The sequence below is a fragment of the Phalangium opilio genome, unplaced genomic scaffold, assembly GCF_054372755.1.
Source record: "Phalangium opilio isolate 3A_F unplaced genomic scaffold, DU_Popi_V2 ptg000025l_1, whole genome shotgun sequence".
Taxonomy (NCBI): Eukaryota; Metazoa; Arthropoda; class Arachnida; order Opiliones; family Phalangiidae; genus Phalangium; species Phalangium opilio.
This window is the reverse complement of record NW_028324156.1, coordinates 3,955,313-3,970,431: the sequence shown is the minus strand read 5'-3', so window position 1 is coordinate 3,970,431 and position 15,119 is coordinate 3,955,313. Positions and strand designations below refer to the sequence as shown.

General features: G+C 39.2%; 4 protein-coding genes across 6 annotated transcripts; 3 read left to right on the top strand and 1 right to left on the bottom strand.

Annotated features, from left to right (window-relative positions):
- The first annotated feature begins 94 nt into the window (after positions 1-94).
- LOC149691855 (proteasomal ubiquitin receptor ADRM1-like) lies at positions 95-5,144 on the top strand. Of its 2 annotated transcripts, none has more exons than XM_089869322.1 (8): positions 95-399; positions 472-588; positions 662-987; positions 1,063-1,244; positions 3,239-3,259; positions 3,470-3,633; positions 4,303-4,405; positions 4,876-5,144. In XM_089869322.1, the coding sequence occupies exons 1-8, from the start codon at positions 193-195 to the stop codon at positions 4,968-4,970; spliced, it is 1,215 nt and encodes a 404-aa protein (XP_089725448.1). In that variant the 5' UTR covers positions 95-192; the 3' UTR covers positions 4,971-5,144. The 2 variants fall into 2 exon arrangements, with proteins under 2 accessions (XP_089725448.1, XP_089725447.1); XM_089869321.1 differs by having other exon boundaries at positions 96-399; positions 3,443-3,633.
- A 1,382-nt stretch (positions 5,145-6,526) lies between these two features.
- LOC149691854 (proton-coupled zinc antiporter SLC30A2-like) lies at positions 6,527-11,084 on the top strand. Of its 2 annotated transcripts, none has more exons than XM_089869317.1 (9): positions 6,527-6,926; positions 8,331-8,401; positions 9,175-9,325; positions 9,427-9,691; positions 9,756-9,909; positions 10,099-10,354; positions 10,420-10,525; positions 10,733-10,867; positions 10,930-11,084. In XM_089869317.1, exons 2-9 carry the CDS (start codon positions 8,376-8,378, stop codon positions 11,067-11,069), a joined length of 1,233 nt encoding a protein of 410 aa, XP_089725443.1. In that variant the 5' UTR covers positions 6,527-6,926; positions 8,331-8,375; the 3' UTR covers positions 11,070-11,084. The 2 variants fall into 2 exon arrangements, with proteins under 2 accessions (XP_089725443.1, XP_089725444.1); XM_089869318.1 differs by lacking the exon at positions 6,527-6,926 and adding an exon at positions 8,134-8,210.
- A 1,333-nt stretch (positions 11,085-12,417) lies between these two features.
- On the bottom strand, positions 12,418-13,279 carry LOC149691853 (5'-deoxynucleotidase HDDC2). The gene is made up of 4 exons (XM_089869320.1): positions 13,146-13,279; positions 12,963-13,093; positions 12,799-12,901; positions 12,418-12,740 (listed from the first exon to the last, which is right to left on the bottom strand). The coding sequence occupies exons 1-4, from the start codon at positions 13,206-13,208 to the stop codon at positions 12,435-12,437; spliced, it is 603 nt and encodes a 200-aa protein (XP_089725446.1). The 5' UTR covers positions 13,209-13,279; the 3' UTR covers positions 12,418-12,434.
- Positions 13,280-13,361: 82 nt separating this feature from the next.
- mRpS28 (mitochondrial ribosomal protein S28) lies at positions 13,362-14,791 on the top strand. Its single transcript, XM_089869319.1, has 2 exons — positions 13,362-13,831; positions 14,540-14,791. Exons 1-2 carry the CDS (start codon positions 13,362-13,364, stop codon positions 14,712-14,714), a joined length of 645 nt encoding a protein of 214 aa, XP_089725445.1. The 3' UTR covers positions 14,715-14,791.
- Positions 14,792-15,119: the final 328 nt, after the last annotated feature.

Sequence of the window (15,119 nt, the reverse complement as noted above, 5' to 3'; positions counted from 1 at the left end):
AAACGCGATATATGATCACGTGACTAGCGTTGTCTGGGAGACTGGGACATCTATCCACCAATGGGCGAACTAGAATTTCTGTAAACCGCGAAAGTTTTGCATTGTCACGACAGTTGTCTTCTAGGCTCTAGCGACGTGTTATATCGGTGTTTGAGTTTTAATTGCTCCAAACTAAGTAATTAATCAATAATTATGGCCGGAAGACCGTTTCTTTTCGGTGGATCATCGGGTAGTCAATCCCAAAATAAGTATTTAGTTGAATTTCGGGCCGGTAAGATGACTGTAAAGGGAAAAATGGTCCATCCTGATAAAAGGAAGGGCCTTGTCTATGTGCACCAAACTGATGATTCATTGATGCACTTTTGCTGGAAAGATCGTACTACGGGTGCAGTTGAAGATGTAAGATACAGTTTATTCGTTAATAAATTTCTAAATTGAAGAAAGTACAGATTAAATAATGTTTTAATTTAGGAGCTAATCATTTTCCCTGATGATGCCGAGTTCAAGAAGGTGTCCCAATGCACTACTGGCAGAGTCTTTGTTTTGAAATTCAAGTCATCTAATCGAAGATGTTTCTATTGGATGCAGGTTAGTTTTAAACGGTAAAAATCATCTTTAAGTACTTTTATCTAACGCGAAACCGGGATTTTAAACATTTCAGGAGCCAAAAAATGATAAAGATGATGAATATTGTGGCAAAGTCAATGAATATTTGAACAACCCTCCAGTTCCTGGTTCAGGACACGGTAGTGGACTTGGTTCCTCGGGATCATCAGGGGGAGGATTGGGTAGCCTACAATCTGATTTGAGCAGTTTAGGAGATGGAGACTTGCAAAACTTGCTCAACAACATCAGCCAACAACAATTGGCTCAATTCTTGGGTACTAGCGGAGTTGCTAATTTGAGTAGCTTACTCTCGCGTCCTTCTTCTATGCAATCTTCATCAGTTGCTTCAAGCACTAACGCATCTTCAGCAGCTCCAACACCGTAAATGAATTTAATTTTTTTTTTCTTCAATTCTTCGAGATTCAAATAAGGTAAGATGAATTTTATTGTTATTAGTCCAGCTAGAGCTTCAACTGAATCAAGTACCAGACCAACTACCACTCCTTCTTCAACCGCTACTCCAACCCCTCAGTCAGCAACTCCAGCTGCCGCTACCACTCCAAGTGTGCCTAGTTCTTCAGCTGGCTCAACTCAAATTCAATTGAGTGATGTTCAGAGCATACTTTCAAATCTAAATGGTTAAGATTTAGCCTTTTTTTAAGTCTTCAGGGCTCCTAGTTATTAAGAGAGGTGTCAAAACTGTCAATGAGATGATAATTTACCACCCCAAAAAAAATGGGGGTGGAATGATAACAAACAGGGAAAATTCTTTGGTCAATGTGTTTTACAATGTGCTAAGGTTGTATAACGCCCTACAAATACCTGTCCAATTCAATACTTGAGCCATAGGGTCACCAAAACACTATAAGGTGCCATTTCTAGTTAAGCATACATTTTATATCTTTCAGTAACTACATAAAACAATTTCACACTTTTTTTTTTTTTTGCCATAAAAACCAAATCTATAAAATTTAGGGGTCTATAGAGCTATTTCAGAGGGGGTAATGGCTACATCACCAATGCTATTTGCCCATAGAGAAAACCCTCATAAAATGGCCGCCCTACGCTCAAAGGCAGGCCCAATTTTCGTAGCAGACGAAATTTTTCCCCCACTGAAATAGCTCTATTGAAGGATTTTCACAGTTTTAAGCGATTTCTAAAGCAACCCCTACCATGACTAATGCCTCCCACTAAGAGGAGGCTTTCTTTTAAGCCGCGTTCACACTAGACTCTTTGAAACCCTTTTTCAAAGGCCTAACTCTTATATAAATTAAATTTTGCTTTATGGGGTAAAATACCTATGTTTAACAATAAAAAGTTGCATTTGGACCTTTCTCCAAAACCGAATGCTCCCTATGGTCAGGGCAAAGAGTAGAGAAAGATGAGAGAGAATCAGTATAGACAGCAGGATCCAATCCATGGGTGGTGAAAACGGTTCACGGGTAGTTGAGCGGTTTTCAAAAGAGCGTTTTGGAATAAAGCGGTTCCTAAAACAGCGGTTTGCAAAACCGCGGTTGCTGTTTCCGCGTTTCTCAATACAGCGCTATTTCCCAAAACAGCGGTTGCTGTTTCCGCCCAAACTGTGATTGATAGGAAGGGAAATATCTATTATAATAACTATTTAGGACAAAGAACAATATTATGCAAAAAGGAGTAATGTTATATCGGAAGTAAATATAAAATATAATTTTTTGGAAAAGGCATATTATTTTGGGAAGTTAAAGAAGATAAACAGCAATATTTTGGAAAAGGCGTACTTTTGTACGCTCAAGATATAAACGCTGTAATCAAAATGCGCTAAAACGAGAAATGGCTATAATGGCAAACGCGTTTATGAAAAAGCCATTTTGGACAATGCTGTTTTGATAACACGCCCAATCGATAACATACCGGTGAAAACGGGGGGGGGGGGTAAATCTATGGTACACGGGCGCCTGCGTGAAAAGCTGCGCGCACAGTTGGCGTAGGGGATGACAGAGATAAGGCGAGGAGGTCAATCCCCCCATGCGCAAAGGATGTGTGTCCTAAAACTAAACTACCGAAAATTGTTTGGGGGATTTTATAAAGCGTGTTTCTATCTCTCTCTCCTCTTTGGTCAGGGCGTGGGGAAAATGACAAGATCATGGTCCCCCCATCAAGACGGCTCTGCAGGTGGTCCCCTTCTCTTGACAGCCCTGCAGGTGGTCCCCTTCTCTTGACAGCCCTGCAGGTGGTCCCCTTCTCTTGACAGCCCTGCAGGTGGTCCCCTTCTCTTGACAGCCCTGCAGGTGGTCCCCTTCTCTTGACAGCCCTGCAGGTGGTCCCCTTCTCTTGACAGCCCTGCAGGTGGTCCCCTTCTCTTGACAGCCCTGCAGGTGGTCCCCTTCTCTTGACACTGCCCTGCAGGTGGTCCCCTTCTCTTGACACTGCCCTGCAGGTGGTCCCCTTCTCTTGACCACCCTGGGTTAAGTGGGTTTGGTCTTTATACATAACTGCTCTGAGTAAAGTTGGGTTGGTTTTGTGTCTGGGGTACAAAGGCTGCTTACATAAGTTTTGAAAAGTTAAAAGTTGACTGGGAGCCCTCAGCCTACTTGTCACCACTTAAATAAAGTAAAGACTAATTTGTGTCCCTTATTTTTAACTTAACTCTCAGAGGCTGGAGGATCTGGTGTTGGTAAGAATCTTTATCAGTCTGAGCTGTGTGTGTGTTTGTAATTATATTGTGGGACATGCGCATTATTGTTTTTTTTTTTTTTTTTTTGCTTTAAAGTTTTATTAGAAAAAAAAAGCAATTTTTATTTTTTTTTGGGGTTGGTTTATATTTACGTTTGTTCCCGTTTTCAATGGTAATACGCAGCGGTTGATCTGACCAATGCCATTACAGCGGAGGCATTGGCACCTTTGTTGGGTAATGCCGAACTCATGGAAAGAGTTCGTTCCTTGCTCCCCTCTACTCAGGAAGCTCCTAAGAGTGGTGGTGCGGCCTCCAGTGCGAGTGCTGTACCTGAACAGTTGAAAAATACTGTACAATCGCCTCAATTTCAGCAGGTCTATATTTTATTTACTAATTGGAACGCTGTTAGGCCCTTATTACACGTGTTGAATTTGAGGAATTGGCGAAACGTAGGGGCTACCATAGGTTCAAAGTGGGTGCTTAATCGAGGAATATTTGAAAAAAAAAAATGCGTGTTGAATTCGGAAACATTTGCTTTACGTTGTTAGTTAATAATTAATGTGACACAAAACATACAATAGGCGGACAAGTGTTGCCAGTCATTTCCGAGTTCATTTCAACCCCTATAGAGTAGTGTCGGTAGAGAGGGGAGTAGACTGTTTATCCCTCCTAGGCGCGCTTTTGTAAGAGGGGATACTGTACGCGCCTGGTAGGGGGATGACACTAAGAGATAGAATAATGTCAGTTCTACATATGCAAACGTCATACCCTTCTATCTCTTAGCTAAATGTCATCCCCCTACCAGGCGCGTACAGTATCCCCTCTTACAAAAGCGCGCCTAGTGGGAGGGATACACATTTTACTCCCCCCTCTACCGACACTGCTCTATGGTATGACGTTTGCATAGTAGAACTGACATTACTCTATAGACTTTATCTATAGCCAATGCATACCATACTAAGTAGGGCCTAACGGCGTCAAATTTATGTCCTTCAAAACGTGTCAATTACAAAGACGCGGTTTTCTTTTTGGAACAATTTCAGTCTTTGAGCATATTTAGCCACGCATTGCAATCTGGGCAATTGGGTCCTTTAATGGCTCAGTTTGGTCTCAGTCAGGAAGTGGTCAATGCCGCTAATTCTGGAGGCAAGCTGTTTTTTCTTATTAATTTTATGCGGGATATTAATAGGTTTCAGATGAAATTAATACCAACAGAAGCGCATGACATACGAAGTGATTTTCTATTATGCATAACATAGCGGCCGTCTTATACGGAAAGCTTTTACCATCAAGGGGGGGAAAATGTCAGCCCCCTTTCCAACACTATTTTTCCTCTCGCGCCGAGAAATCCAAGCGGGTGGGGTTCGGGTGGCGTTTGTAGGAGCAGCCAAAACATTTCAGCCAATAGGCGTATCTCACCGCCTAGAAATAGTTCCCCTTATTCTCGCCAGACGGCAACCCTAATAAATCGATGCAGTTTTTGTCAGTATCCCCCTTAGGTGGCTAGTGCCGACTCAAATAAAAATCTTTCCGTATGAGACGGGTCTACCAAAGAGTCTAGAAAATCACTTTGTATGTCATGCGCTTCTGATACCAAGCATATCTAATGTATTCAGATATGGAAGCGTTTGTTCGCGCTCTCCAAGCTAGCCAAGCTAAGAAAGATGGAGATAAAAAGGACTCCAAGGATGAGGAGATGACTCTTGATTAATAAAGATTAAAGTTTTTTTTTTTGCGTCTTTGTTGTTTTCTTCTCTCAAGACGATTAATACCACATAGTTATATTTTATGTTAATCAAAACTTCGAAATTTGTTTGGAATTCGCTTATTCAATACTCTTAAATTGCTACATTATATTCACAATAAAAGAAAAACATAACCACGACTCATTGCGTCAATGCTTTTATCAGTTTTACTTTCTTCTCAAATGTAACAGGTGTCCTTAGGGTTTTTTTCTTGCAAGATTGTAGGTGATAATATTGCAATGCGTTTTATTGTTAGCAAAGGTTCATAGTTTAAAAACAAAAAGTATATTACATTGAAGCTTGGTCCGAGTTGGTCGCGCCGTGTAATACGAGAAACCATCCCTCCCTTTACCTCTCAGAATAGTGTCGACCCCCCCCTTTGCGTATGTAGTGCAGGTAACACGCGTAATAGGCTCATATTGTAGCAGTAGTGGATGTTATCTCTAGTGAAAAGAATTACCTTTGGATCGCCAACATAGACTATTTCGGAAGTTACATACAGAGAAACCAACACGCAGGGGCGAGGCCGCCATTGTTGTATTATCCCTCGCACCAAGAGGCAACGCCGCCATTGTATTCTCCCTTGCACCAAGAGGCAACGCCGCCATTGTATTCTCCCTTGCACCAAGAGGCAACGCCGCCATTGTTGTATTCTCCCTCGCACCAAGAGGCAACGCCGAGTTCACTACAGGTGGGAGGCTAGTCAACTCCCACTGCCTCTACCGTTTCTTCTTGGCGAGAGGGAGAAAGCCCCTATTTCGGCCCCGCCCCTGTGTGTTGGTTTCTCTGTATGTAACTTTCGAAATGTTCTATAGAGTACTATTTTCTATAAAACTTTTACCCCCAAAACGCTCTTCTCTGATTGGTTCGTGTAGGGGGTTGATAGGGGTGTCGTTTGCATCTCATTTTACATGGCGTCTACAGCCAAAGACTGGGAACAGTGAACGAATCATACTTTTTGCTTTTATCTATAAGCTTTTGATGTTATGGTCTTCGCGTGTTCACTAGCCTTGACGACGTTGACGTTGATTCTTAATTAATTTTTATTGTTTTGTTTTCATTTCAATTGAAGAGTCATTATTTCATTTCATTACATACAACAGCTGCGAAATGTCTACTTCTCAAACCTTCATGGACGAAACACGACACATGACAGTGTATATGTAACGTAAAACACAGTTATACCAGTGAGCACAAAAATAGATTTGTGCTCTCTGGTTATACTATAGAAAGGTTCTTGTAACACACCGTGTGGTATTATTTTTAAAGTTTCGTATCTCTGAATATCATGGAAAAGTTCTGATAGCGTTGTTTATTCGCGTCATGGAAGAACTCTAGAAGTTATTGGCTCCTATAGTGTTTTAGCAGCTTGGGTTTTCACAATTATTCAATATTGAGAAGGCGTTAGTACGTTTTTCAAGTATATTGTTTTTGGGATAAGTAAAGTTTCTCAACGATTATACGGTTAAGATAAGAAAGAAACATCTACATTTATCGCATCTTTTACACTCAAAAATTCGCGTACATGTTTTTGGAAAAGATCTAAGGAAAGATGGTTGGTTCATTCGAGCTGTTAATAATAAACGTTTTTAATTTAATCTTATATCATTGACAACAACTAATAGATCATTCCTAATCAATTAAATCGAAAAAGAAACGCAACTCATATTTTAATTTTTTTTTTATTATTTATTAATTTTGCATAATTTTGAATTAGGTGAGCGATTAGTTATCGAATAAAAAAAAGGTTCCCGGAATTTATTTGTCGAGTATCGTGATTCGGGAAGTTCAATTGTTATCGGTAAACGAACAAACGGTAACCGTGTGCAAAAGAAAAAAAAACGTTAAAATATCGTGTCAAGAGCTTTTTCTGATTAGAAAATAAAGGTTTTAGATGAAGATCACAACTACACCGATTATACGTAAGTTTTATCATAGTTTTTTCGTTTTGAAGTGCCGCTCGCTGGTATAGAAACAGCACTTTTTTTCCAATAGCTTCATTTACATTGTCGCGGAAAATATGACTTGACCTCTTACCCCCCCCCCCTCCCAAAGGTAATCCCATTGAACCTAAACTGGCCATTTTAATTAAATAAGCGGGACACTGGCCACTTAAAATGGTGAAACCTTGGAATATTTTTAATATATTAAAAACATGGAGGTCTGGTTGCTGTGTTATTACTGAATACATTGCTTCTATGTTTTCAGTACACGTACGAACATATGTTCATGAGATATGTTCTATTGTATGAATTCTTCAATTTAGTTTTGTTTATTCTAAATTAACGAATATGCAAGTACTTCAAATTTAAAGCTAGAGGTTGTAGTGGGACGTCTCTTCCAAAATAATTATATTGTGGGACGTCTCTTCCAAAATAATTATATTGTGGGACGTCTCTTCCAAAATAATTATATTGTGGGACGTCTCTTCCAAAATAATTATATTGTGGGACGTCTCTTCCAAAATAATTATATTGTGGGACGTTAATTTTGCCACAAGGGACACCATTTTCAAGTTAAGATTGTACTCATTGCAGTGTTTGGAGGATGACCCCTTATATTTAACCTAAGGAACTGATTTAGACAATGATTTCTAATGTAATTAAGGGGTCAACCCTAAAACGTTCCAATGACAACTTTTAAACAGTGGCACTTAGGACGATATGTCATAGAAGTTATAACATGTTCGACTCAAAATTGATTGTCCATAGAACCATTCCATTGTATGTACTTCGGTCCTATAATTACCCTCGCTTTTTGGAATAAACTGTATATTTGTGAAAGTGGTTTGTTTATTGGGACATAACTCTTTGCACATCCTCTAAAAACAATCAGGGAAAATCCAGGAAAAGTGGGGGAATTTTAATATTATCACTAATTGAAATCGGAAGCGATAAAGAACGTGTCGAGGTCGCGCCACACTCTCTAAATCCATTAGTTTATGTATATATTGAGATAGGAGTAAAATTTTTAAATATTTTATATACATTTTTCAACCTTTGCACCCTATATGTGTACTGTTAAAATAAACAATATATTCTTTATCAACTAGATTTTGGACCTGCGGAATATTTTACTTTAGTCTGTAGTTCAATTCGAACTATAGGCACGGGTTTTTTTGAAACGACGTGTTTTAAAAAGATTTCTTAGCGCTTTTTGAGGAATTATGACGATATAGTAATAGTAAAGGCCTGTGTTTGAAGAGGGTACTCGTTTTGCTAAACTACTATAGGCTAATATACCAGCTTTAATTTTAAACAACTATACATTAACTCATCTACTAAGTACTTGTTCGGTCTACTCAAATATCATATTTTGTTTCGCAGTTCTAATTCGAGTACCTAGCCGTGACATTGTTTAAACCACGCAAAATGGCTACGGATGAAAAAACTCCATTGTAAGTACATTATTTCATTGAAAATAACTGTTTTTCGTTGATTTCCGTAATGGTTTGAGTCATTAGTACCTGGTAGTTAAATTTAAAACATATTCTAGAACTTGATTTATACTGTATGACTCACTTAGAACGTAAAATATTGATTTCGGAAAGTTTTAAAACCCGGGGACTAACTCTGATATGATTCCGAGATCAACCGTTTAAGCTCGCAGTTACCATATAAAGGGTGTTTCTGAAAGGTTTGTCAGAAATTAAGGGGGATCATGTTCTTTGGGCGATTACGAATCAAAAATGTTCTTAAGGGCCAATGAAGTTAAGATTGGAGTGTTTTACTTATGACCCCTTAAAATTAACAAGAGAAACTGAAAGGATATACTAATTTAATTAAGGGGTCGTCCCTAAAAGACTCCAATCGTAACTCGAAAATGGTGTCCCGGACTGCAAAAGTTCATGGAACAATTTCGACTCGAAATCCCCCGAAGAACATCCACCCTCGATAGTTCTGACTCAGTTGTGACGTCAGTTCCTTGGTTAAAACGTCATGGGCGGTCATGTTTGGTGCCGCTTTTGGGGGGGGAGGGGCAAATAGCGTGGGGCATTCATGATACAAAGAGGCTACAGCGCTGGCGCTAAAATGCGGGATGGAATACAGAGTTTTACCCACGTGTCTTTCCCTCCTACTTACATGTTCTAATATTTCTAACAGACGTATTTCAGAGAAACACCCTGTACAATGAGTTGTTGTATTAACCAAAAGTTTATCGTTTCTTTAGAAACTCATTTCGTTCGGATTCAACAACAGAAACGTACGAATCCATTACCAGAACAAATGGTAACTTGATATTGTATTGTTGTCACGGTAAAAGAGCCCCTCAAAATTGCTGCAATGAAAACTGCGAAACTTGTTTGGATAAGGTTACAAAGGTAATAAGAATTAAACGAGGATTGAGGCTTTGAATAATATTCAATTTCCCGAGTAGAGTTTGTTCGATCCTACGATGTTTTCTACTTTTAAACCTAAACAGGGTTCCAGCAAACATTGTCATCCTGGTTCGCGAGAAACTGGAATCGATAAACAAGCCAGATGTCGTTTAATTTTCGCTAGTGTCCTGTGTCTAATTTTCATGATCGCCGAGATTGTCGGTGGTTTGATGGCCAATTCCTTAGCCATAGCCACGGACGCCGCCCATTTGTTGACGGATTTCGCTAGTTTTATGATCAGTCTTAGTGCCATATGGTTAGCGTCGAGACCCGCCTCGAAAAGAATGAGTTTCGGATGGCACAGAGCCGGTATGTCGTGGTTTTTGGGGTGGTACTGTAGAGTTACTTGCCTGTTGTAATTTTGCTCTAATAGAGGTTATCGGAGCGTTGACGTCCGTACTTATGATCTGGGTGGTGACTGGAATCTTGGTCTATATGGCTGTCCAAAGAGTTATTACGTTGGATTACGAGATTGACGCGACAATTATGCTAATTACAGCTGGAGTTGGCGTTGTTGTTAATATTATGTAAGTGCATTTACATTAGACTCTGCCGGGTTCAAAGTTTTTAGGGGTTAAAACTGCTTACAAGTACTTTGGTAACCGCTGAAGTATTAATTTCGAAATAGGTCGCTTTATAAAAGTTATAGAGTAGTCTTGTATTGTCGTCAAGTGCGTTGGTTAGTCCAATCCAATTGTACTCTTGAAACATTTCAGAATGGGTGTTTCCTTACAAATTGGTGGTGTTCCCCATGGACACTCTCACGGCGGCGGTGGTGGGGGTGGTTCGAGCCACAATCATTCCCACGGTAGTTCGGGTCACCACCTGGAATCCAACAGCGTCCCTAAAGGGGTTATGAGTTCAGCTAGAGGCAAAGGCAACATCAACGTTCGCGCGGCCTTCATTCACGTCGTTGGTGATTTTATCCAATCCTTGGGAGTTTTTATCGCGGCTTTAATCATCTACTTCAAGGTCGATAAATTTATAATTCCGATGTTTATATGAACAGAATTTTAATCGTAATTGTCATTCAACAGCCCAGTCTAGTCATTGTGGACCCTATTTGCACGTTCCTTTTTTCCGTATTGGTTCTTATCACGACCTTCAATATCATGAGAGAAACTTTAAACGTACTGATGGAAGGTAATCTATTACTTTAAACAATAGACCTTTCCATTAAACACTACAGGGACGGGAGGGTCACCTTCTTGGGTTGTTACTCGGGCTGTTCCGTCTGGCTTTGCCTGTTGGTTGGCGCCAGGGAAATAACCTAAGATGGTGACCCCTCTCGCCTGTGCGTTGTTTTCTCTGCAAGTAATTAAAGGAAGGGTCTATTTGGGAAAATTTCAGGGATCCCAAAAAGCATCGATTTCCTGGAAGTTCAACGAGTTATATTCGCGGTTCCGGGAGTGATTAAGGCGCATAACCTTAGGATATGGTCTTTAAGTATGGACAAAATTGCCTTGTCCGCTCATATTGTTGTCAGTAAGTATCATTTAAAAGTTTCATCTTAAGTTAATTGCAATTAAAATCGTGCCGCCTAACAGGAGAAGGCGAAGTCCCGTCAGAAATCTTACAAATTGTTTCGAAAGAAATTCGTAACCGTTACGATATTTACGAATTAACTTTGCAAGTCGAGGAATATGAAGAGGCCATGCAACACTGTAATCAATGTCAAGATCCATAAAAATATCCAAATACATATCTTTTTTTTTGTGTGTGTGTTTATAGTAATAATTTTATTCATGTTAATATAAATTTTACTCAAAAAAATTTAGAATCTTCACTTGTAGATTTTAAAGTTATAGCCTGAAAGGTCGAAGTTGAAAGCGATCAGGAATTGAAAGTAATTGTTTCAACCTCTTTTCCTGTTTCATTTTATAGAAAATATAACCAACAAAAATGAGTACAACACATATTATGGAAGATAATATAGTTTAAAGGGATGTACAACGCATTATATAGGGAGGGGGGGGGGGTTTCTAGAACTATATTTTTTGCCAAGAAGCGATAAGAAGGTATAAGATGCCTAAGTATTCGCGCGCCATAGTCCCAGTCGCCCTTTCAAAATACAAGGGGGGACGTAAAAGGAGGCCGGGCTATTTCGCCTCTCCTCAGTCGGATACGTAATTTTCGTCATTCGCGTCGCGCTGACGTGAGTTTTCAAGAACCAATGAGATGCTGGTTGTAATTTAGAGGCGGCGGGGATTAACTCCGGACCTACTATACGTTTGGACTGGAGATAAAGCTGCTGGAAATGTGGAGCGAATTTATAACTTCTCCCTAGTAAACTATATATCGCTTCTTGTTTGGGCGCCTACTTTAGGCCAGTCGCTGTATCTGATTGAGACTCGGGGAGGGACAAATTGTTGTACGGTGGAAGGCTATTGCTTACCGCTCCTCTTACAATACAGCCTCCATGGTGGCGGATACATTAAACTTAGGTCCGCCCCTTCACAACACATTGTACATACCAATAAATACCTCGCGATGGTTCAATTGCATCTTTGATGACGCGTTTAAACTCTCCGAGGAATAATCTTTGAGAACTGCTTCCAAACGAAGAGCTCTATAGGCATGTTCTTGAAGTCGGAGAATTTCCTCCAGGTCCTCCTCTTTAATAGGCTAAATTTTAGATATTTAAATAAATTTTGATTAGATTTTAACGCTTGAATATAAAATTATTAGGAATGCTACCATTTTAATGTTTTTATTACACCACAGTATGCACCGTTTCTATAGTAATGTGCGGAATTAGGTCAAGTTTGTGGTTATTGATCGCCAGGCGCGCTTTTATAGCCTTAATATTTGACATGTGTTTTTCGCGAGGGGCTAATCACTGTCAAAGATCCTGTACGCCGATTACGGATTACGTGTAATCATTTTAGCACTGTCAAGGGCAAAGCTTTTAAAGATTACGCGTAATCAATTTATTACAGCGAAAGGTACAGCTGTGTACGCCGATTACACTGAAAGACCAGCCCCTCGGTTTTTCGAGCTATAAGACCTTGGAGGAGTAAGGTGAAACGGAGTAGTAATGTTAACCAATTATTTATTCCAATTTTGGGTTACATTCATTTGCAATAAATTCTCCCCGTTTCGCGTACAACTCTTCTACCCATTTCAATACAATAGGATTTTTAAATTTTCCCATAGTTGAGTCGAAAAACTCTTGCAAGGATTTAGGTTGTTCAGTTTTCTTTTCGTATTCAAAGGCTTGGAGTATCATATCGTAACGGTCGAGTTCTTTAACTAATATCGCGTTTGGAGTAGATTGATTTTCGTACTCGAGGTAAAGAGAGTTGATTTCATTTCCCGCCTTTTCGTGAATTAAACTGCATAAATGCGTCATGGCTTCCTAAATATATAGAAATAGTTATCGGGATTAGGGTTAACTATTTAATAGTTAATCATACCCTTTCCATTCGATGCTTCTCTTCAGTTGGAACACCGCAGTTAGGCGTTAAGTCACCTACTATACACTCTGCCAAATCGTGAATTAATGCCAATTTAATGCACCTAAAATAAATATATTACCCTAAACATATTTTAAAGTTTTTTAATTTGGAGAATTATGTACCTATCTTTATCAATGCCTAATTTTTCATCGGTTTCAAACATCATAGCCATAATGGACATACGATACATATGTCCAGCGACACATTCAGGGTCTGGGATACCCCTAAGTACCCATCCCGTGCGTTTAACCTCCTAAAGATTCCTTTTATTTAGAGCTTATAACGTCTATGTATGAATAAATTACCTTTAATTTTCCAACTAATGTCAAAAATTCAATCATTTTGCCGCTCTCAGTAGCTAAAGCCATCGTATTTTGTAAATAAATGGCAAAACACGTGTTCCCGATAAAAGCACGTGCGCCTGGAGTTTCCCGCCTTCTTTTTGTTTATATTTATAGTTCCAGCTTGCGCGCGCAGGTGGCAGAACTGTAGTTTAAAGACCCTCGTGAGTGAAAAACAAAATGGCGGCCGCCTGTGTTTTGCCGCGTTTAAGCTGCAAAATTTTTTCAATTTTACGTTATGAACAGTTTAAATATTCTTTTCCGGCGGTTTTAAACAGTGTTAGGTTATCAAGCAACTCTTCAGACGATTCAAATAAAATTATTAAATCAATAAAATCCTCAAACGTGATCAAAGATGAAGAGAATGAAGAAGACGCCGGTTTGGGTAAAGGACTGACTGGCTTCGCGCAAGCGTTTGAAAAATTTCAAGATATTGACCTTTTGCAAGAAAACCGCGAAAGTGTCGCTTCAGAGAACGAACCTGAACAATCGTTTGTAACTTTATTAAGAAATTCAAAATTAATGCAATTAGGAGATCCCAATGGTCGCGTTGTCATTGGTAAGATCTTCCGAGTGGTAGCCGAAGACCTGTACATTGATTTTGGAGGGAAATTTCATTGCGTTTGTCAAAGGCCCTACAAAAACCCAGAGTAAGTTAATAGCGACATAAAGGTGAATTTGTTAAAATGTCCTTTGTCCGAAAATTGTAACAAAAAGAAAAAAGAAAACACGTTCATATTTATTGCCTACTTATAAAAGATCTTAAACTGTCATTTTACTTCAGTTATTGACAGTTGGGAATTTGGGGAAAAAAAGATAAGAAGGGACCCCAAAAGTTGTAATTTTTTTAGACCCTCCGTTATACTATAGTACCATAAATCAATTTGTTCTGCACATTGGTGGTCTCCCCAGTCCCTGCAGGTGTGCTTATAATCAGGAGGCTTTGTGGGTACAGGGGGTGGTGGGAAGTAAAAATTCCCTTTCCTGAGGGAGGGTTCTTTCAATTCTCCCTTCAAAGTGTCATGTGTCTTTGTCCCCTTCTTTTGAATACATTGCCAGACTGCAGTGGTGTTAGCTTAAGATATTTATCAAAAAATAGGCCTAAAAGTCTCTTTCCAGAGGGGAGGGGGGTTCTTACAACTCTCCCTTCAAAGTGTCCTGTTCTTTTCAATACATTGCAATACTGTAGAGGGTTTTCAGGCTTTTTCTCAGTTGTCCTGTTGTTTACTTAAGATACTTATCAAAAATAGGCATAAAAGGAAGTTCTTTCTGAAGTCTAAAACTTCTTTCTCTTATCTCTTTCTTTCCCAATCACTTGTCTTTTTTCCCCCACACCCTTTTTGTTATCATAAATCAAGATTATTTGTTCGTGGGGCTAAAGTAAGACTGAGGTTACACGATCTCGAGTTGTCATCTCGATTCTTGGGAGCTGCTAAAGACGTAACACTCTTGGAAGCTGACGCTACTCTTCTTGGTTTAGTCTATTCACCTCTTAAGGATTCTGACAACAACCAAAAACAAATAAAACAATAAAAACCATAGTCATTTTTGTCCAATTGTATTTGTTTGTAATAAAAGTTATCGTTTGAAAGTTTCTTTGAAACTTGAAACATTGAGTGTTTTATAAAAACGCTAAAGGTAATATTTTGGGACAGATTGGAACCCGTCGTCCATCCATGGAGAATATAGGTAGGAATGCTGGTTATAGGTGCTTTTGGTTTTGTATGTTGCGTATTGAACCCTCTTATTGACTGCATAGAATCACGTGATTTACGTCACTTCTTCCTTCAACCATAAGCCTAAATATCGTCATAACGCGGCGTACTTGAAATACACTAAGTCGCGTGTAAGATGTCTGTTTTGTAAGGCTTACCAATATCTTGGATTCTTTTTAGGAAATTTAATGAATTATATAGAGAAAACTAGAAATTTTACTAA

Excerpts from the sequence above, each read along its gene's own strand:
- LOC149691854 (XM_089869317.1), top strand. The coding sequence starts at position 8,376 with ATGGCTACGGATGAAAAAACTCCATT. Across the intron at positions 8,402-9,174 it reads ACGGATGAAAAAACTCCATT|AAACTCATTTCGTTCGGATT; the intron begins GTAAGTACATTA and ends TCGTTTCTTTAG. Across the intron at positions 10,526-10,732 it reads TTTAAACGTACTGATGGAAG|GGATCCCAAAAAGCATCGAT; the intron begins GTAATCTATTAC and ends GGAAAATTTCAG.
- mRpS28 (XM_089869319.1), top strand. The coding sequence starts at position 13,362 with ATGGCGGCCGCCTGTGTTTTGCCGCGTTTAAGCTGCAAAATTTTTTCA. Across the intron at positions 13,832-14,539 it reads AGGCCCTACAAAAACCCAGA|ATTATTTGTTCGTGGGGCTA; the intron begins GTAAGTTAATAG and ends TCATAAATCAAG.
- LOC149691855 (XM_089869321.1), top strand. The coding sequence starts at position 193 with ATGGCCGGAAGACCGTTTCTTTTCGGTGGATCATCGGGTAGTCAATCC. Across the intron at positions 400-471 it reads CTACGGGTGCAGTTGAAGAT|GAGCTAATCATTTTCCCTGA; the intron begins GTAAGATACAGT and ends GTTTTAATTTAG. Across the intron at positions 4,406-4,875 it reads CAATGCCGCTAATTCTGGAG|ATATGGAAGCGTTTGTTCGC; the intron begins GCAAGCTGTTTT and ends TAATGTATTCAG.
- LOC149691853 (XM_089869320.1), bottom strand. The coding sequence starts at position 13,208 with ATGGCTTTAGCTACTGAGAGCGGCAAAATGATTGAATTTTTGACATTA. Across the intron at positions 13,094-13,145 it reads CATTAGTTGGAAAATTAAAG|GAGGTTAAACGCACGGGATG; the intron begins GTAATTTATTCA and ends AGGAATCTTTAG. Across the intron at positions 12,741-12,798 it reads AGAAGCATCGAATGGAAAGG|GAAGCCATGACGCATTTATG; the intron begins GTATGATTAACT and ends CTATATATTTAG.